The sequence below is a fragment of the Pararge aegeria genome, chromosome Z (genome assembly GCF_905163445.1).
Source record: "Pararge aegeria chromosome Z, ilParAegt1.1, whole genome shotgun sequence".
In the NCBI taxonomy this organism is placed as follows: Eukaryota; Metazoa; Arthropoda; class Insecta; order Lepidoptera; family Nymphalidae; genus Pararge; species Pararge aegeria.
In genome coordinates, this window is record NC_053208.1 from 19,551,383 (window position 1) to 19,573,878 (window position 22,496).

The 22,496-nt window shown below is 37.7% G+C and overlaps 2 protein-coding genes across 2 annotated transcripts in view; both read right to left on the minus strand.

The window, feature by feature from the left end:
* Positions 1-22,496, minus strand: part of LOC120636094 — an 84,380-nt gene that overhangs the window by 34,488 nt on the left and 27,396 nt on the right. The window contains exon 2 of the mRNA XM_039907391.1: positions 1,599-1,986. Coding sequence (XP_039763325.1) covers positions 1,599-1,855 — 257 coding nt within the window. The 5' untranslated portion in view covers positions 1,856-1,986. The remainder of the gene's footprint in view (positions 1-1,598; positions 1,987-22,496) is intronic.
* On the minus strand, positions 1,900-21,448 carry LOC120636649. Its single transcript, XM_039908212.1, has 3 exons — positions 21,323-21,448; positions 16,341-20,699; positions 1,900-1,986 (listed from the first exon to the last, which is right to left on the minus strand). The coding sequence occupies exons 1-3, from the start codon at positions 21,446-21,448 to the stop codon at positions 1,900-1,902; spliced, it is 4,572 nt and encodes a 1,523-aa protein (XP_039764146.1).

Here is a 22,496-nt window from a genome sequence, read left to right on the forward strand (position 1 = left end):
AGAGGCTGATATGTTGAAATAAAAGATACATTAACTTTTATTTATTAAAGTATACATGTTAACGCACCAGTCAGTTTTTCTTCTAATCGTATGAACTATAATGATGTCAGCAATTAGCATGCACCACTGTATATTGTCTTAAATCGTCGCTAGTAAGGACTAAAGTCGGTGCATATAACATTATTATAGACAACGGGACAAATTTTCGTTTAATTTAGAAAAAAAAACATTTATTTTCGATCCATTTTGACGTCCTAGTATCGTAGTAGGTAGGAACTTAGAAAATTTAGGTGATCGACCAGACGATAAACCGCTAAACCGTCTTTCTTGATGCGAATTAATTACAGTTGTACCGGGATCCCTATCTAAGGACGCGCGTCTGGATGCTAATTTCTAACTATGGACAGATAGTTAGGACTTTTGCGTCATCGACCTCCTTTGAATCGACAGTTCCGGTTGGTATGTGATAGTAATCATTAATAATGCCCGCCAACCCGCATTCGTGCGTGGTGGGTCTTAATCCATATTTTCTACCAAAGAGGATACGTTTGTCAGTATTGGAGGGTCCTAGAGACCCGAGGTAGGCACACGCTACGATGCCATCTGAATCAACAGCTAAGAAAGTTCCCTGTTTTTCTCTTCGTGAAACTGTTTTTTTTGCAAATTGATCCTTCAAACATTCCATACAACAAACATCAAGCCTTATTGCAATCATTATTAAACTGGCAATGTGAAATTGGAATGAAACAATGGAGCAATTTGGGATAAATTAGAAGCCCATTTTGTACCGTGACATCACTGAAAAGTGAGCTCTGGATCGCCAGTTTGCAGTACGAACGCAAAGGGACAAAGGGAGGTTAAATACCAACTTTGTCAGATGATGTTGGATGAACCCATCAGATACACGAAAGAACTGCGCGTTGTTGGCGTACCCACGGCAAATGACGTCAGCAAAAGAAGTACACCTTCTGCTTCACATCTGAGCTTAGAATAATGCTGATCTCCTGCTGACGTCATCCTTGATCGATAATATACTAGTTGTACTAATCGTCAAAATGTTTCTGATATAAGTTTTCACTTACCAAATTTTCGTCAGTTTGCTTGTAAAACGACGACGTGTTCGTGCGTATCATCCGACAAAGCAATAGATGGAAGCGCTGATGTAACGGAATATATTATTTTATATAATGAGATTCATGTTATATGTTACCGATACTAATACAGACTAATATGTATTATTGCTCGCTCGATACTAGCCACTACATTGATCTTGATGAAATATTGTATATATATAGTGTCTAGAATGTATCTTGGTTATGATTTACAAAGTTTAATTTTATATCCTACAAAAGCACTTGGGTAATGTTCCCGGGGAATTTAAGAAATCGCCTTTGTTACGTATGCACGGCATTGCAGCTAAACTGATCATGGTAAAATTTTGCATCGATATACTCATATAGCTTGGATTCTAGCGTATCTGCATAGTAGTAGCCGGTAGTGTCAAGGGGTCCAAAGCGATATTTACTTATTAATTCGGTAATGCGCTCAGGGAAAAAGAAGTTTTTTTTTTAAATTCCGAGTATTATATAGGAACTTACCTTTTTAAAGAAGTGTGCTTGCTGCCGTTGCTCAGGAGCTTGTGTTTCGGTTTGTCGTGGGCGCCGGTGGGCGTAGAAGAGGAAAACGTTAAGTCACTGGCGAACGAGCACGTCGATGACTCCTTCGAAATGTTGGTGCGAGTACGTTTGGCTGCAGATTCTGGACTCCCAGGACTCGCTACTAGTTCGAGTGCGAGACGGCCCTTCCCGGGAACTGGGGGTGGCTTCTCTTCAACTGGTACCATATAGGACAGCATGGTTGCCTCTTAATCGCCCCTTTCAACAACACCTGGATTCACATTTACTTGTTATTACATGGTCCAATTGAACAAGTCTTCTTTATGTCTCGTTTTTGATAATTTATCTCTTTGTTGTACTCTATCCAGATCTGAAAGATAAATTCATAAGTCAGTTCATTGATAAGGCAAGATAGTTTTCTACTTAAAATGATAATAAATAACGCCGATGATATAGCACATCCTATAGAATATTTGGGTTTCATACAAAATCGATGGATTTGTTCGGTGCATGAATACTTGCTGACTATTTTATATAAATACGGCTCGTTGAGGAAACTAATGCACCATTATAATATAATATACTATCTTACATATAGGTATGCTATATATGCCTAAATAAAGTTATACCGCTTCTCTGACCTTCAAGCCTGCTTTTCAAGGTTACTTTGACATTTTATGCAAAACGATATTTTATAAGTTTTTTTATTAGATTGGTACTAGTAGTGAATTATGTTTGGTTGTACATACCAAATAATTAAAAATAATAAAGCGTATTTCGATAGTTTAATTCAAGAAAGTTATTGGAATCAAATCCTAGCTCACCCAAAATATGTATGTATGTATGTTTATAAACTTATAAAATGTATTTATAAAACCTTAATTTTAATGGTATTCGTTAAAATTAATTATTTTTTATTAATTATTAATTATTTATTATTTTTTTACGTTCTCTAGCTACCGCTCACGTACCAGCTGTATTAGAACCTATTGGTTTGGCGCGGAGCGATGGTCTTGCCATCATCTGATGGTATGACGCTCATACCTTGGAGGCTTGGAAGGTCATTTCTGTGGGATGCAACTTGTGTTGATACCCTAGCTGCATCACACATCCAGGCCACTTCGTCAATGGTAGGTGCGGCTGCTTCCAGTGCCGAGCAGGCCAAGAGGCGTAAATATGAAAACCTGGATAGCAGCTTCATTTTTGTGCCTTTTGGAGTAGAGACTTTGGGACCGTGGGGTCCGGAGGCAAGAGCCCTTTTCAAAGAATTATCGAAAAGGGTTATCGAGTCTACCGGTGATCCTAGAGCGGGCAGTTACCTTGGCCAACGAATTAATTTGGCCATCCAGAGGGGCAATGCTGCCAGCATCTTAGGAACTGTGCCTCGCTGCGGTGGTTTCGAGGACGTTTTAGATTTTATTTAGTTTTTAAATAGTTTATTTTAGGTTATAGTTATGTATTAATAAAAATTATATTTTAGAGATACACAAACATAATAAATTATTTTTGTAATTAATTATTATTTATTCTGCTTTTTTCAATAATAATTTAGGTATAAAATTGTGAGATTATTTACTGTATTTTAGAAAATGGTCCTAAGTAAGTAGGTAAGTAACTTGACTGTGCGACCTTAACATTTATTCAGTCAACTAATGTAAATAATATATACTAAAAGCTCAAGGTCTCAACTTAGTATTCCAAGTTCTGTCTTGACGTTTCAAGTGCTTATAAACAAATTAATGAATTTGGAAGTTTTTTTGAGAAATATACATAGAATCTTCGACTCTAATGCAAAACAGAAAACAAAAAAAATCAAGTAGTAGACCTACCACACTTGAACACTTTAGAAACGTCAACTCCGTCTTTTTGCAGTGATTCTACCACTAGCCGGCAAAAAACTTAACAGTTGCTCTTTTCCAATATAAACATTCCAGAATTAAACAATCATTATTCTATCTTGCGAGAGATGAAAGCGGATCGGCATGCTTCCAAGCAGCCTTTTCCTTAAGAAAACCAAAAATTGCATAGTTAATATTGTTGTAAATCCTCGTCGGGAAACACGTCCGTCCCAGTTATCACTTAGGTTTGACACTAGTCAACGATTGTAAGGACCTTTTTCAACTGCCTTACAAAAAAGTAGGAAGGTTTTCAATACGGTTGTATTTTTTTTTCTGTGTTACCTCATAACAATATTGTCAATTATGAACCGATTTGAATTTTTTTTTTAAATTGTATACTTTTCATGTGGTGCCATGTTGATCAGGTTAAGATCTGTTAAAAGAGATCCTGGAGAAATCGAGGGAGCTCTTCAAATATTGTAGGGACGTAGGCGTTTCTACATCGCGCCCCTACTACGCTATAGGTAGCGATTTGAGTAGTTTTTACAGTAACATTAGTAATTTAAACTAACACTAGATATAGATTATATGCTTCGTATTTACCTTTTTTATATTTAGTAGCAAGGAAAGTACCAGTATTTTTCTACATTTTACTTGGCACCGACGACATAAAAATAATATGCCTACTGTAAAAATAATTTATTTCCTGTTTTATGTTTAACGCATGTCTTTCGAAGAGTTCTTTTATTCTAAGTTTATACAATGATTGGGTCATTGTTCTTATCAAAATCTATAAGGTACTTCCGGGCGACCTCTATAGTAACCAGGGGAGGTCTTTAACCCCAATCAGGGTGAAGGAATATTTCCTGAGTTTAATATTAAACGTACCTTTATTTTGGCACACTAGCTTCTGCCCGCAACTTCGTCTGCGTAGTCTTCAGAATTGGGGCTAAAACTTTGCTCTTTAACAATTATAAAGCCGACCACGGGAACTATTTAATAGATCGGTATAGAAAGTGCATGTCCTTTGCCATAGTATAGATGACATGCATACCAAATTAGAAAACTGCCGCGGATTAGTTGGTAATTAATTTTAAATTTTCCCTCGGGTACTTCGATGTCAAAGGCTACATGCCAAATTTTATCCAAATCCGTTCAGACGTTTTTGCCGCATTGAGTTACAAACATCCACACTTTCACTTTTATAATATTACTAGCTGTTGCCCGCGACTTGTCTGCGTTTGATATGGCATTCAATTTAGTAGTTCTAAAAAATAAATTTAAGAATTAAGTATCGCTAAGCCTTAAATGAGGGGTTTGCTGCTGCCCGCTGAGGAGCTTTGTCCTCTATCTCTAACCACATTCATCAGATCTACACAAAGTTCGGGCAAAATTAAACACATATTATAAACTCTATAGTACAAAAATAATTATTTAAATCGGTTATAATTTGTTGGAGTTTGGTGTTAAATCGTCAAACACTTTCATCCCCTCTCCCAGAGGAACCGAGCCTAATTTCGGGATAAAAAGTATCCTATATTACTTCCAACACTTTCAAAAATATGTGTACAAAGTGTCATGAGGATCGCTTAAGTAGTTTTTGCGTGAAAGCGTAACAAACAAACTTACATTGACATTTATAATATTAAAGAAGAAGAAGGGAAGTAGGGATAGGGATAGGGATAGTAGGGATAGGGATAGTAGGATTAATATGTCATTGATTTAATATGTTAATATCGTGACACATTTATGTTTGCCTCATAAACCTACAACGTTTGCCACCCGTGTTCATTAGTAGATAGAGGTACCACGGTGTACGGTGTACCTAATATTTATCTGTTCTGTAGAAGGCACAGCACAGCATGTTTCAGCTAAAAATTAGGGTCATGTTGATTAGCTATTTGCGCTCGAGAGTCTAGAACTCGAATTTATTGAACGTATGTACCATATTGCCAGTTGCTTAGTAATTAGAGAAATTCTTCGTATAAGTTATGTAGGATTAATAATATGGATGGTGAATACTATGTCAATGAGTTACAAGTTCCATCCTCATAAGCCATTTTTTGATGTCAGTGTTAATAATCTGCACCAACGGCTTAACCTGGTCTCGAAGACACGGAAGTAAAATCATAATTTTAACCCTTAAAGAAGGGTAGTTAATCAGTAACTGACATGGGTCAACGTTGCTTAGCCCAATTTTTTTTTAAACCTCCTAAGATCACCATCGTCACCATATTAACGTCCTTCCGCTTGGTACAGGCCTGCACACTCATAAAAGAAAGGGATTTCGAGCATAGACTAACCATGCTGCTCTAATGTAGGTTGGTGGGCTATAACGACTACAACATGGCAGTGAAAGCTGGGAATTTTAAATGGAAAAGTCCCTCAGATACTTAACTATTTATGGCCGGACCCGATAATGAAACCCAAAAGCTTATGATCCGTAAATTGAACTTACTAACCACTATACCAACAAAGAAACAGTTTAGTTTAGAAACTAGGACTCTTTTTAAAGTAAGATAGAACGCAATTAGGTACTTATTTTAATAATTTCTCCATTAACAATACTCTCGTCTCAACAGTTCCTCCAATAACTCAATAAGTTCATTTATTATCTTTGTGGAAATACGATCCGGGAAACAAGGCAGCTCTCAAAACTCACTCAGAATGATTTTATCTGTATTCAGTATAAAAATGTACGAGACCACAAACAATGCACCATTTCATACACATTGAGCTGGATTTCAACTAGGCAATTTTTACTGGCACAAGACCCAATTAACTTGTTCTAAATACATAATTACGTATCAATTTGGTGAAGCGGCCAACAGGAATCGAATTCTTGACCTCTTTGCACGATCTAATTAGTTTTAATGGCTCTATTTTCTGTTCGCGTTCGTTTTTGGTAGACTTTAAAATGTGACTGCTTGTGAGTTTCCGTAGTCCAGAAACCAGCAAATAGCTCTCTAGAGCTCGTGTGTCTTTTGCCTTCCTTTCAACAAAGAACACTGCTTTTATCACAGAGTAAGTTTAGGTCCGAGCAATCGTGCGATAAGTGATCAGTAAGGATCATTTCTTACCACGAACTTAATGTATAGAGACGATGAAGGCCACATGTTCTCTATACAATGTCGCAACGTTGTCTACACGACGCGACGGCATTTACCACGAGATCAAAAGCGTCGAACAACTGTGTTTTTTTTCTTTTTCATAAGCTCTAGTTTTTTTGCCCTCACTTTCTGCCCAACTATCTTTAGGTCTATACTCTGGAATCACTTTTAAAGCTTATAGTGAACAAAGTAAATGCAACATTTGAATGACAATCTGGGGAGGCTTTTAAAAACAAAAGTAGTATGTTTGTATCCTTTAATTTACTTTTGAAATAAATATTTATAAGAAAATCGTGTTAAAGAAATTGGTTTACAGATATTGGTTCCAAAATCTAATGTTTGTTTGCCTGTGCGTATATAATTTGATCAAAAGAAAAGTTTTCTTTTCCTTCACATCAGTGGCGTACATTGAGGGTATGCACAGGCTATGCAGATGATATAAAATGAAGAAAAATTTCAGTACAAGTTATAAATAATTTAAGAATAAACATTATAAGAGTTATAAAAAGCCTACCCTTAAGTATTTACAACTCGTACTGGAGATTTTCTTCACTTTATATCAACTGCATACCCTGTGCATACCCTCTATGCATGCCACAGTTTCACATGATATACCTACTATGATGTTTAAATTTATTAGAGATAAGCCCCTTTTTGTTCTACAATATGACATCGAATAACGCTAAATATACCCCTATATTTAGCGACTAGACGATGGGGAACCTTTTTCAAAATATAGCCTGCCAGCCTGTGCTATATTTTATTGTATCTTATAATAATTAGACTTCAATGGAAGGGACTATTAAATATAAATATTTCGTTCAAGTTGATCTAACTTTAGCTTTTAACTCAAGTTAAATTCGAGGCAGATTCTATTTAATTAAAGTTAATTAAATTCTATGCAGACATAAGAGACGCATTAACTAATTAAAATAATATAAAGGACCGAGCGTGTTACAAAAAGTATTGTTTTTAATTATTCCGATATACAACGGATGCTTCCATTGATTCACTTAAAGATTGTTCCAGCAATGCCTTTGTCAAGGTGAAATAAATTATACCTATCTAGTAGTAGCTATGCTTGTAGCTAATGGGAGAGTAGGTGCCTACTACTGGTCTACAAGGTAGTTATATAAGCCTTATTATATGAAAAGTAGTTTTACTCTAAAAATTCAGTACTTATTCGATTAAAAGTTTTTTTCTCAGGAGGGAAAATAATCGTCTAACGCTGAAAATTAAGAGAAAAGCCCCAGCTCACTCTGTGTCCGACCTAGGTCAGTTGGGTGGCGGGGCCGCCAGGCGCCGGCTATACATTGTTGGGAATGCGCCGCCGGCCTTTAATTATCTTACGATACTTGAGGCCATGACCGGCGGCCTGTGTCAGCTGAATGGGGAAGACGGCTTAATATGGTTGCAAAAGCCCCTTTGTACTTATAATATACAACACAATATAATATAATATACAACGTGTAACAGAATTACGAAAAATATTGAAGGCAGTATATTTCATAAGAAGCATATTTATTTTTCCATACAAACGAATTAAGTAAAACATTCTAAGTGTTTATGACGTGTTTATGACAACCCTATTGAAGATAAAAGACCGACACGCGAATAGTACCTACGCTACGTGACTCGTACCTAACAAAGTGACAGGGATTACATGATTTTAATTTTGCATGTGATGTTAGGGCTGTATCTGATTTCTGTCAGTAAAAACTATGTCAGTGGTTTACACAAAAACTATTAGGTTTTACAGATAAACCTTAGAGACTTACATAATGTACCTCGGAAGCCTGTGAAGTATTATTTCGGTTTTCATTTACACGTTGAATAAACAAAATTTAAAGATATTGATGCTTGCGATGCTCGATGTTGCAACTTATGATCTTTATAAAAAAATTCTTAGAGAATAGCCCTGTTAGTTCTGTTGCTTATCGTGACAGACCTTGTATATAAAGTAACGTGTTTGTTTATTGAAAATCTATACAGCTGACATTTGATCCATGATATTGGCGGGGTTTATCAATTTTATTAATTAAGTAACATGTTGTTTATAGCTTATAACCCATTTATTATTGACCCCAAAGTTAATAATAAATCTAACACAAAATCTTCAGATGGCAGATTCTGATATTACCCATCAGAATTCAGATTCTGATATTACAGGCAGGCGGACTGCATTCAATGTTTACCTTATTTTTTTTCATATTTTCACCTTAGGCTTGAAATTACCAATAATCATTCTAATCTAAAATGTTCAGACGGCGGTTTGCATTTCATCGTGCTATCAGGAAAAGCATAGCACTAGTGTTGTTTTTTGTACGAAGGATCCAGTTTTTTTTCATTGGTCAACTTAAGAGTTAAACATATAACGACAACAAGGTATTAGTGATATTAATTTTAATTTTTTTTAAAGGCAACGGTTGTTTGATATTGACTTTAAAGTTAAAACGGCCTTCAAATATTTATAGCACTACTAAATTCAGTATCATCCAGGTGTTTTGTTAAAAATATTAATTTGGAGCCTACATAAGCTAAAAAATATAACCTAGGTACCTAAGAACTTTTACTGTAGCAGTAAGTACTGGAAAATTCTATTCCCCATTCTCTATGAAGCCTATCTACGAAGCTATTGGAAAGTGCACGGCTGTGATACAGAATTATCACACGGTACGGAAAAGCTTGAAGGCAAAAAATAAAACACGCCCTTTGAGAGGGTTCTGAAAAGCATTATCACTAATATTATAAATGTAAAAATGTGGATGTATGTTACTCAATCACGCATAATTCGCTGATCGGATTTGGATGAAATTTGGCATGTTTTGACATGGAAAGCAACATAGGCTACCTTCTATCCTGAATCCTTAAGTAGTTCCCAAAGGAAAATTGAAAATTGATAAGAGGAGCTAAGCCGCGGGCAGTCAGCTTTGAAATTTGCTATTCATGTCACCTATGCTATCGATATAGAAAGTACACAGGTACTTTCTATACATGTGTACTTTCTATACCGATCTCTCAAATAGGTCTCGTGGTGGAGGCCTCTCAATTCTGAAGTTCGCGCAGACGAAGTCGCGGGCAGAAGCTAGTATGTATATAAAATGGGCTCGCGGGTGGTCAAGTCTACTTGTGCAAACCAGTGGTATTGAAGCTACAGATTTTTAGAATTACTATCAAAAATGGAACGAACCCATTTTTGACGAATTTTTACTGACTTGTCCTAATATTAGTTAATGGTAAAAGAGATTTTTTAATTGTTTCTAAGAAAAATCACCGGGACTCACGGATGGACAGACGACGGTCAAGAAAGTGATCCTTGGAGTAGTCTGTTTTGTTATGGACATACGGTATCCAAAAAATACCTCACATTGCTATGACAGACGTCACGTATTGCCCCACCAATAAACAAACCGTTATTTAAGGCTGTCTTTAAATAGATGAATGGCAGATCTGGTTCTTCTCAGAGTTATCAATGAATATGAGTCAGCCAAAACCGAGATAAATACAACATTTTCGTGCTTTCAGAGTATTTTAAACAAAGTTGTTTTTATTCTTTGACAATTTGGCGCTCGCATAGCAAGTGACAATGCAGTTACTTGTCAAATGTGAGACAAAAAACGTATAGCTACGGTAGGGGGTAGGAGATAATAATGATGTCAAGAAAACTCAAAATTTCCTACATAAACATTATTCGTTTTCCCTCATCGAAAACTAAAATCAATTAAGGATGCTTGTCTAGTGGTTGTAGTTAACGATGCTTGTATTTTTGTGTTGTTTTAAAATTAAAGGAGCTTGCCCATTATTAATTACCTCGCTGGGCAAAATTATGAGGGTGTTAGACAGGGCTGTATCTTGGCACCTAAACTATTTCGGTGTCTAATTGCCACCAGCAATCACGCCCATCAGACTGGAACACATCATTGCAACAATGCTGCTTAGCTGCAGAAATAGGCATGGCGGTAATACTTCCCCGGACGAGCTATGTCACAAAAAACTCTACTACTACTCAAATTAAAAGTAATTTGAGTAGTAGTACGCCAAGGGTGCCTGTACCACCAGGTACCAAGTAGTTGTATTACCAAGTAGTACTGTTTCCAAGCTGAGGAAGCTGTATTCAGATCTTCGTTAGTTGGAGAGTCACTCGAAGTAGAGAGGTTTGATAGTTATTAGATTAATGCCCGTTATCACAAATAAGGGAATGCCTAAGTAAGTAACGCCTTACCCTTAACCAATTGATTTTAACTAGGTAACTCATTTAATCTGACTTGTCTATGAATCTTGCCACAAAGTGCGGTATTTTGTGTTTGTATTATTATATTTAATAAGGTAATTAAAAAAATATACATATTATTATTTTCATCTGTCAAGTGTCAGTTTACGAGTTAACCTAATCGCATCACGCACCGCTGAATCGCTATCTTAACTTTACATGACGCCTAACTTCATTAGACATATTCTAAGAGTTAGTGAAACGTTTTTCTCTACGTATCACCCAAATCATAAGGCAACCGATTTAAGCGTTTCCTAGGTTTAGTGAAAACGGGCATTAATGTCGGAACCTTCAAATTTATCGCATCGATCAAATTATTGATATTATGGTCATCTTGGCATGGGTTGTTGAAGTATGCCAACGGATGTAGGTACTTGGAGACTTCATGTGTGATGTTTGTGAGTACGGTTGTAAATTTTGGGCTGACTGATTTTACTATTGAATCTTGCGAACGTATAATGAGTAACGACTTAGAGCAGATGACGTGCGCGAATCATTTGGCGCCAACACAAATCTCGCATAGATTTTCCGAGTAGGCGGCAGTCTAAATATAATCATACTTGTTTTAATGACAATTGCAGATTCATTTATAATTCGTCTATAAAATATTGTTTACAGAAAACACGACTGAGATTTTGGGGATGATATTGTAAGAAATGCATAATGTTGTTTTCGTTTGCTGATCATAACTTATTTAGTTATAAGTTATGACTCAGTCAGGTCAACTAACAACTTTGTGGTATTTATTGTAATTGTTTTGCCGGTTGTTTTGAGTTTTATGTAACTTAGGAACCTATACTTAAATAGAAAGAGGGCTTAAGATACTATTATTTTAATTAAATAACTCTTTAAACTAAGTAATTGAGAAACGAACGTTTAAATTCAAAATTAAAGGTATTTAATTTAGAAGAATATTAAATTATTGGTGTTTATGTTGCAATAAAACTTCTAAATAATTAATTTAGAAGTCATAGAATGGTGCCATGGTAGCTGGCTGAAGATTATCGCGATGAACAGCCTGGTTGATACTTTGCGCAAAAAATTGCCAACCCTGCTGTCACCAGATGAGGCAATGAACAGTGGTTTAATGTCTCGCAATTTTTTTTTTTATGATCAATGTCCACGGCACCAGGGTCTCCCAAGGAAAAGGGAACAAGTATTTAACACTCTTAATTACAGATGCATACCTTACGCCTTGTACCGTTTCCAGTTATCTCTACCAACCTATTACCGACACACTGAGCGGCACGTGTCTCAAAATGAGATGGATTTAAGCCGTAGTTCACCACGATGGCCCATTGGGGATTGGTAGACCTCAAACGCCTTTGAGAACGCTATCGAGAACTCACAGGGATGCAGGTTTCCTCACGATGTTTGCCTTCACCGTTAAAACAAGTTATGTTTTTCTACTACTACTTATTTATAAGTGTCTAAGTTGCGATTCTTACATAAGTTGGGTAGACCGAGACGAAGCGGTGTACGTTATAGGTTGAAGCTAGCAGTAGTCAATTTAGAAGTTGTAAACTTCTAAACGATCTGGAGGCATGCTGTCCAGTACCGTGTTTTTTTTTTTTTATATTTATAGACGAGCGCTTGACTGCAATCACAAAAATATTGAAGTGAACTGTATTGAACTCCCTACAAAAGACCTATGTCCAGCAGTGGACATCAATTGGTTGACGTGATGATGATGATGAAACGCTCTGAGGGTAATATTATTCAGCACTAGGAAACCATGAAGAAATTAAGGTTTTATAACGAGGCATTTTAGGTCTATTTTACTTAGTTACTTCTTTTGGACACTCGATGAAGACTATATACGATTGCGAGCGTGCAAATTTCATACTAATGCTGAAATGGCTGTAATGCGTTAACTTGTCATTAAAAAAATATTATAATCAATTTGAATTTTTATATCAGGAGTAAATGTTCGTTTGAACTCTAAGGAATAAGGAATATTGCAAAACCGTTAAGTAAGCTAAGTGCCTTTCTCATAGCTTATATCTTGTGGGAAATAGGATGGCATTATAATGGCATTCCTTGGGCAGGGAAAGGTCAGTCACCTGGTAACCTACTGAATGAGATCCATGTGTAACGATCGCGATCGGCCTGCTGGTAAGCAAGCCAAAGGTTATTATACTCCTTTAACATACTTTTAATAACATAAAAATATTATAGCTTTGTTAAGCTAGGATAACACAGTTACTTAAATTTTGGGGCATTTATTTACCAACGAAACAATAAAGGTCTGCGCATACTTGAACCATCGCGATAGTAGCCCAAAGTAACGCTGGGTTCACAGAATTTCACAACTGTGCCGTTTTTGTCTCTCTTCTCTTATATATACTACTAATGAAGTAAAATAATTAGTTTGAAATTTGATGTTCGAATTCCCTTTTTAAATCAATGTCTGCAAATCTGCAGTTTCTGATAATGTCCTTAAAAATGTCTCATAACCGCTGGAGATATCTCAGAACCAGCTATTTAATGCAAGGAGGGGATTTGCAACTTTAGGGGATAATGGATAATTGTAGCAGAAAAAAACTATAATTCCCCTTAATGTGCGCCACCCTATTCCATCGCGGGCTTAAATAAACACGCCCGAAAGTTTAAAAGTTACTCTCTATAGAAGTTAATATCTACTGAAAACTGAAATTCGAGCGCGAAACTCATCACGAGAGTTTGTTGAAAACCAAACAGTAATAATGAGAGTGCGCTCAATCGTGTAGCCGTACAAGTGAAGTTCGAGTTATTTAAATAACATAAGCAAGACGTTATGATACCAATATGAAAACTGAACACTAACTATAAAATTGGACGCGTGTTATTCTGAGTGCTGTGTGCAATTGTCTTTATCATTGGTGACAGTTAGTCTTCCGTGTGGTGATGGCAGATCAGAATATAGTTTTCACCACCCCTCCTCTTCCCGAGCGTGTCTTACGAATCGATTAATTACCCGTTCTACAATCAGTAGTACTACAATCTATTGGGATCACAAATCCGTCTTCCCAGAACATAGGCTGTTAAACAAGTACCCTTAGTACAAGATTCGCTCGCTTGCAATCGACGAGTCGTTTTCGACTATCGAAATACTTAACAAACCTTTTACTCAGGCAATGTCGTAGTCATAACAGTAGTTATGAGCCTGTGGTGGGTACCGAAATCGTTATGTTAACCATTCAACTTGGTTAAAAGTTAACGTGATTTTGGTCTGAAGTGCGTGATTGCCGGTGTAATTACATACAAGGGGGCTTAACACCTATGCCTCAGGTTGATGGATACAGGGCAGTACATTTCAGTAGGTAGCTTTATATGTACTTAAACGCTTGATAGGTGCCTGTGAATGACTTTTTTAAAAATAAAACCTATGGAAGTTTCACAATAAATGGCAAGACCGCCGCGCCGAATTGTGAACTTTCCTGCCAGCTGCTAAACGGCAACGTCCTGCCTTTTAATTAAAAATTTGTAAACTTTCACTAGCTACGTTATAGCTATGTTTATATATGCTTGGAGTATATCTATGTGATCAAATCAGGAATGAGGAGATCTCTAGAAGAACCATTGTTATCAACATTGCTCAAAGAGTCGCGAAGCTGAAATAACAATGAGCGGGACTCATAGCTTGGAGAACCGATGGAGCAAGACTGACTGTGTCCTAGAACTAGATCGGGGCGTATGAAATAATATCATCATAATTATATCAACCCATTACCAGCCCACTACAAGGCACCGATCTCCTCCAATTATAAGGGGCTAAGGCCGTACTCCACGCATGCCCACTGAGGATCGGTGGATTCCACACATCTTTGAGAACATTATGGAGAACTCTCAGGCATGCAGCTACCCTCACGATGTTTTCCTTTAACGTTGAAGCAAGTCATATTTTAATTTTTTAAAACGCAAATCCGAAATTCGAACTCGGCCGCCTGAAAGTGATGTCGAAGTCCTAACCACTAGGCTATCACCGGTTGAAATAAAATATTATCAACATTACAATTATATAAGCCGACTTCTCTATTTGAAACTAAGGAAAAATTATGATTAAAAAAAATGTGAAACATGCACTCCCAGTTAATAACGCCTCTGTGCTAGGTTGCGGATGTGATGACAGCGAGTCACCTATATCCGCAGAGCCGTGAAAAGTGTCTACTTGAGCGTACAGCAAAAACGATGCTAACAAGCGCAGTAGTAGAGGTTAACTGACTTCATTACTCAGATTGTGTTACATAACCTTTGCACTTCATCGCAGTGAGCAAGGCGTTGTTGCAAACATATTGACTTCTGGAATTTGATGGTAATTCAAATAGATGTATGTCCAATGTTTTAGTCTTTAGAAAAGGGCAATTTGGAAGTTATAATTTCTCAATTTCTCCCCTATTTTATAGTTATAATTGACGGACCAAGTACCCTATGGTAAGTGAAAAACTATCACCTTTAAACAAAGCAACACTTAAAATAGCATGCAAGGCGCACGTACTGCTACATGCCGCGCAGTGTCCATCAATTTTGAGGAGTTAAGCCTGTAACTACATATCCTTTGTCTGGTCCGGTCTGGCTTCGGCCGTGGCTAGTAACCACCGTATCGATAAAGTCGTGACGCTATGTGATTTAACGTTAGGTTTAATATGAAGTTGAAATTTATGTAGCGAACAATGAAATATTCTTGGCCCCTAATAGATGAAACGATCTTCACTGTAAAAGTACAAAACCGTGTAACAGTGAACACGCGGCACGCCCACCTCCAAAAGTTATAAAATACCACTGTTGGATATTTATCAAAAACCCTACTAACCCTACCTACTAATATTATAAATGGTAATGTAAGTTTGTTTGTTACACTTTCACGCAAAAACTACTTAACCAATCCACATGAAACTTTTTACACATATTCTTGGAAGTGTTAGAAGTAATATAGGATACTTTTTATATCGACACTAGCTGTTACCCGCGACTTCGTCTGCGTAGAACTACTACTTCGTGTAAATTTGTTTGGACTGAATAGGCTCTGAAACTATAATGAAACGATTCTAATGAAGCCGGCACATTGAATTATTGAGATTAACATAGGTAGACTTTTCCTGACCCTGATCCCTGACTTAACTTAGTTTAATACGTTTTTGTATACGACATTTTTTGTTTTTCCTTCTTTGGTCAAAACATGTAGGTTTTGTGGACTCGATACTCGTGAGCACGTCACATACAGTTGCCCATGGGAGAAACAGTTTTTTTCTAAATGAACACCAGCTACTTTGAGTGTCTGTCCTTGAGCTTTGTTTATCGTCATAGCGAATGCTGCTTTCAGGGGAAATTGTACTCTTTTGAATTGGAATGGCAAATCGGTAGGGATTATTGGAATACGGGGAATTAACACTTCTTCTCCCTTTGCTGTTCCTGTCATAATTATTGCTCTCACAATATTGCGTCCCAGGTGTGTAATTTGTAGACGTGTGCCATTACACATTCTTGGTGCGTCAAGATTTCGCATCAACAGGACCGGGACACCTACTTTTAGCCTCAACTTATGGGAAGGCACCCCCGATAATTCTAAGGAGTTAAGAAATTCTACAGGGAACGATGTCACTTGCTCAGTGTCCATGACATTGTCTACGGACAGATACTCAACAAAATCACCTTCCACATCTGACATGATTTGTTCGTTGATCTGCCCCACTACTTCGTTTGTCGGTGCTAAAATTGCCCTTTCGCACAGCCATTGTCTGTTCTTCATATTGGTTGCAAGATCGGGATAGACGTTGTTCTTTAAGTCATCCATGTTACAGACAACATTACAAAATTCACGATTCAATGTAATCATTCCGTCACTATTTGTTTCCATACGGTCTTCTCCGATTTTCAGAAGAGCATCCGCATATTGCACCAATTGTGTATCACTGTGCAGTTGTACTCGCATATTTGTAGTCAGACAAAATTTTTTTACATGCACCCATAATGGAGACGCTTTTAAACATGCATTTATTTCATCTGCCGGCGTGCCTCTAGTAATTACCGGCAGAGTCTGTCTAAAATCGCCAGCTAAAAGTACCACCATACCACCCATGATACTTTGGTTACTCTTAATATCTTTTATGGTCCGATCTAGTGCTTCTATCGCTCTTTTGTGGGACATGGTACATTCATCCCAAACCAACAGCTTACATTGCTGTAACATTCGTCCACGGTCACTATTTTTAGTAATGTTACAAACTGGCATTTCCTCATGAGCTAAGTTCAATGGCAGTTTAAGTACTGAATGTGCCGTTCGGCCACCATTAAGTAACGTAGCTGCTATTCCAGAAGAAGCTACAGCAACAGCAACTCCTTTATCTTTACGAATTTGGGCTAAAAGTAAATTTAAAAGAAATGTTTTACCCGTGCTTCCTGGCGCATCCAAAAAGAATAAACCACCTTCGCCACTTTCGATTTTTTGCACAACATTCTCAAAAACTAATCTTTGTTCTGGGTTTAGACGCGGAACAGACTCAGTTATTTGTTGTTGTAAAGAAGCAGCATCGTAACTCAATTCTCTTATTATATCACTGCAAACTTCCCCAGTTCTTTGCGGCCTGCTCAACCCAAAATCTGACAAATCTTTCCCAGTTATAGTTATGACTTGGTCTTCTATCTTTGTTAGGGCTTCATTAAAAATGAAATCATTGTATGTAACGTTTGGATTATGATGTTGTACTCTGTGTAAAATATCGTCGGCCATTTGAATTTTGTACCTTTCCCACAGTTGTTGAGGGTTTGAAAGCCCACATGTCGCTATTAGTATAGCAAAAAGCATTCTCACCTTGGCCGCTGATCTACATTGTGCAGCCTCTTCCAGTGTTATATTCCAATGATTGTCATCCTCCAATAATCCTCTTGCCTCACATGCCTCTCGAAATGTTGAAAATTCTTGATTGTTGTATTTTTTGAGATCATTGAAAGAGGTTGGCCCACGCACATGGTGTAGAAGCATCCTTAAACAAAAACATTCCATGTTAGTAACATGGACTGTGTAAACCCGTCCTAAGGCATCTCCAGATTTGACACCAGGCCAGTTCTGAACCGAAGTTCCTTGAATTCGGCGTTTCCAAGTTTTTCTGGTTGCGTCCCATGTGTAATATCTCGGTACCTCAGCATACATAAGAGTTCTTGCAAACTCATCTCTTATGCAAAGTTCGAAAAAAGCTGTAAGGGTGGTTTTTGGTCGAGTAGATAGTCGCTCGTGGAAATTATCTTCTGTAAAATAAACTCGTTCACCGTTCTCTAAGTGTACACTTAGATGTGTAACGGTGGGGTGCCTTTCGTGCAACGGGAACCCTAATAACCGCCACACGGCTTCGTTGCTGCTAACATAACGACCAGATTGATATGTATGTACTTCATTTACGCGATTTGCAAGCTCTGTGCTCCTAAAATTGAAAATAGCTTGGTCACTGCCTTTGTTAATATATTTGCAGATATATTTGATAGCGCGCACTGAACTGCAAGCCTCAACATTTATATGGGCGTTAAATATTTTTAATAGAATAGCGGAATAAGGGACCACCCAACTATTATCAATAGTGACGTAACTCCCATTTCGTAGTTTCACAGATGCCGTTCGACCTCCGTCTGCTGGTGCTCTTCTACGATAGAGTGGGTATCCGTTTTCACTGTGGACAGTGTCTTTGTGTAATTTGCGAGGAAATTTCTTTGTGCATTTTCCATCTTTCATGCAAGGGCACTGAGGATTTTCAGGTCCACATGGACCATGAATCATGTTTTTAACTATAATATCATGAAGTGTCTTGTCAGTGCTTGGATCGGGTATTTCTGCGCTGATAATATTATCAATTTGATCGGGTCTCAACTTGTCTTTTAACCACAATAATATGTGGACATGTGGTAGGCCACGCTTCTGCCACTCTATGGAATACATAAAGCAGATCACTTCTCCAAATATTCTGCCTTTGGAAATAACAGACATAAGTTTTTTAACTTTCAACCTAAAAACTCTTGCGACTACATCATGCCTATCAATCGCGCTTTGACCCGGCATTAATTCATTTACTATTTCCGGCCATGCTGGGTTGCAAGTAAACGTAACGAATAAGTCAGGGCGACCATATGTACGTACATAAGCAAACGCATCCTGAGTATATTCGTGTAAGTACCTCGGACTATTTACAAATGAAGACGGTAAAATTATCATTCTACCAATATCATTTGGATTTAGATTAGCGTCATTCGCTACTGCGTCTTGAAGGTGGATATAATTTTCTGCTCTTAATTTAGTTTGATTTAATGTTATGTATCGTAATCGTTCACTTTCTACCTTAACGTACATATCAACATAAAACTGATTGGCCAGTTGCCTGCATCGTGATTTAATATTAAAATCATTTTCTCTAATCATGATATGAAAGGCATAAAAGTCCATACATGATACCTTTTTGTTAGGCAAGGGCAGGCCAGTTACAGGATCGACTTGTGGAATTTGAAAGTGATACCCTTCTTGCCCTTTGCTAAATATTAGCGGATATTGTAACGCATCGTAAAATTTATGTGTATCCGGCACCCTAGTTAGTGTGTTATCACGGGCATGTAAAACTATATCACGGGAAGCAAACTGTTCACCACAAACCATGGCTGCGACTTCATTTATTAAAGGTGCATTATATCGTCTTTCGTGTTCCCCACTTGGTGTACGATCTGGGTGAATCACCAACTTATAATCATCTCCCGGCATTCTTTCTAAGGCTGTTGTGAAAGTGTTTATTAGGCGGTTATGTTCATGCAACATTCTCTGAATCTTTAAGACAATATCCTTTTCTACTAATTGAATGTTTTGACACCTGCGGTCAACCTCGTCGTTTTCATTTCCCATAAAATAAATCTGTAAAAATTTTGGTTGCTCATTATTTGTAGGAAGCAAAGAACCAATCCTATGATAGATTTGACCTTGGATTGTAAAAGTAGATGAAAACCCAGGCATAACCACCTCATTTTCTACACCAAATGACGTCATTTGAAAGCATGAATTATATTTCCTTATTTTGATTAAAAAACGCCGCGATTCGTTGTTATCACCTAAAAGTAAAGACTTCAATGGTTCCTCTGGTTCTCCAAGTATTGGAATTGAAACCTTGCCACCAGAACAACACATACCCGGAGTTTCTTCTTTCCACTTGAGTGCTTCACAATGTATACATTTTTTATCCATTCCACCTATGAGAAGTAATCGATGGTTATTATACTCAATCGATGGGTCATAATCAAAAGCAGCATTGTGGAATGCTCCCCATGTATACATTGTAAACGCATTTCTCCTTTCTGACTGCCGTTCAGCATTTAACACACGTCGTCTTTGGGATTCTTCTGGCATCTCTGCAGCTATCAATGATGCGTGTCGCTCAGCATCTAAAATCTGCCGGGCCTGAGTCTGTTCATAGGTCTCGGCAGCTCTTTGCGTTGCGTGTCGCTCAGCATCTATAATCTGCCGGGCCTGAGTCTGAACATAGGTTTCGGCAGCTCTTTGCGTTGCGTGTCGCTCAGCATCTAAAATCTGCCGGGCCTGAGTCTGTTCATAGGTCTCGGCAGCTCTTTGCGTTGCGTGTCGCTCAGCATCTAAAATCTGCCGGGCCTGAGTTTGTTCATAGGTCTCGGCAGCTCTTTGCGTTGCGTGTCGCTCAGCATCTAAAATCTGCCGGGCCTGAGTTTGTTCATAGGTCTCGGCAGCTCTTTGCGTTGCGTGTCGCTCAGCATCTAAAATCTGCCGGGCCTGAGTCTGCTCCTCAGATTCTTGGGATCTAGCTACTTGCGCAGTTCGAGCTCTTTTAGAGCTACGCGCTAAATTAGATTTACGCTTGCGAGGCATATTACTTAACCAGTTACCTACCTAAAGTAATAAAAACAGGTAAGTACTTATGCAAAAAAAAATTCTTTAGCTGACAAAAAAATTTAGTTAAAGGTACTGAGTACGAAACTATACTTAAGGTAGGTACTTATACACATGAAATAAAACAAAAACAAAACGAATTGCTAAACTAAAACTAAATGTTAAAAAAAATATACTATCCACATGGAATAAAAACAAAATGAATCGATAAAATTATATGCGAAACTACTGGAACTATTTTATTCACAAAACAACATTACTTACCTATTAATACTCAATAAAAACTATGCTGACCTTCTTAGGTACCGTAACTACTTACTAAATGTGAAAAAACTTAAAAAAACCTGCCTACTAATCTACTACAATTTTATACCTATCCTAAAAAATGAATTAAAGTATTTATTTTACCTATTAACTATAATTCTACCTACTACTAACTTATGCTAAACTAATAATAACAACCAAAACAACTAAGTAAATAACACAAAATGCTTATCCAAGAAACCCTAAACACCAATGAAAACGTAAAGAAAGCGAATACGTTGCAGCTCAAAATTGTAGATATCGCATGCGTCCGCCAACGACGTCTGCCCTCACGTGTCTGCCCGTTCGGGTAAGCATACTTTGTGATCTACACTCCTCCCACCGAGCCATCCGCGTCCCCCGCACGTCTTTGCCGCCGCGCCGCGCAGCGCGCCCGCGCCCGCCAGCCCCGCCACACCACACCATGCATCGTCACACTCACACATTCATAGTGTATAGGCCGATGGGCCTGATGGACATGTCAGGCAGAAAGTATTCTAAAAGCTGGCTAGGAGTATTTGAATTATGCGATACATAACTGCACCCCGCGTTTTCACCCGCATAATTCCGGGATCGGGATCGGGATAAAAAGTAAAAATGTCCTTTCCCAAGGTTCCATCTATCTCTATACCAAAATTCATCAAAATCGGTTCAGCGGTTTAGGCGTGAAAACGAAACAGACAGACTGTCTATGTCTTTCCCCAAGGTTCCATCTATCTCTATACCAAAATTCATTTAGTAGGCATATACGATACATAACTGCACCCTGCGTTATCTATCACTCGCATAATTACGGGATCGGGATCGGGATCGGGATAAAAGGTTGCCTTTGTCCTTTTCCAAGGTTCCATCTATCTCTATACCAAAATTCAATTAGTAGGGATATACGATACACAACTGCACTCTGCGTTTCCACCCGTATAATTCCGGGATCGGGATCGGGATCTGGATAAAAAGTACCCTATGTCCTTTCCCAAGGTTCCATCTATCTCTATACCAAAATTCATCAAAATCGGTTCAGCGGTTTAGGCGTGAAAAGGTAACAGACAGACAGACAGACAGACAGAGTTACTTTCGCATTTATAATATTAGTAGGGATTAAGCTCGGTTCCTTTGGGAGTGGGGATGAAAGTGTTTGACGATTTTACACCATAACTCCGACAAATTATAACCGATTTAAATCATTATTTTTGTACTATAGAGGTTATAATATGTGTTTCATTTTGCCCAAACTTTGTGTGTCTGAATGTGGTTGGAAATAGAGGACAGAACTCCTCAGCGGACAGCAACAAACCCCTCATTCAAGGCTTAGCGATACTGAATACTTTAATTTTTTTTAGAACTACATAAAAATTGAACGCCACATTAGAAAAACAAAATCAAACGCAGAAGAAGTCGCGGGCGAAGTCGTACAGCACGTACGTAATAAAAATATTCATCGAAATTAAATAAGATAAAAACAATGATCAAAAGGGATACATGCAATAAGCTAAT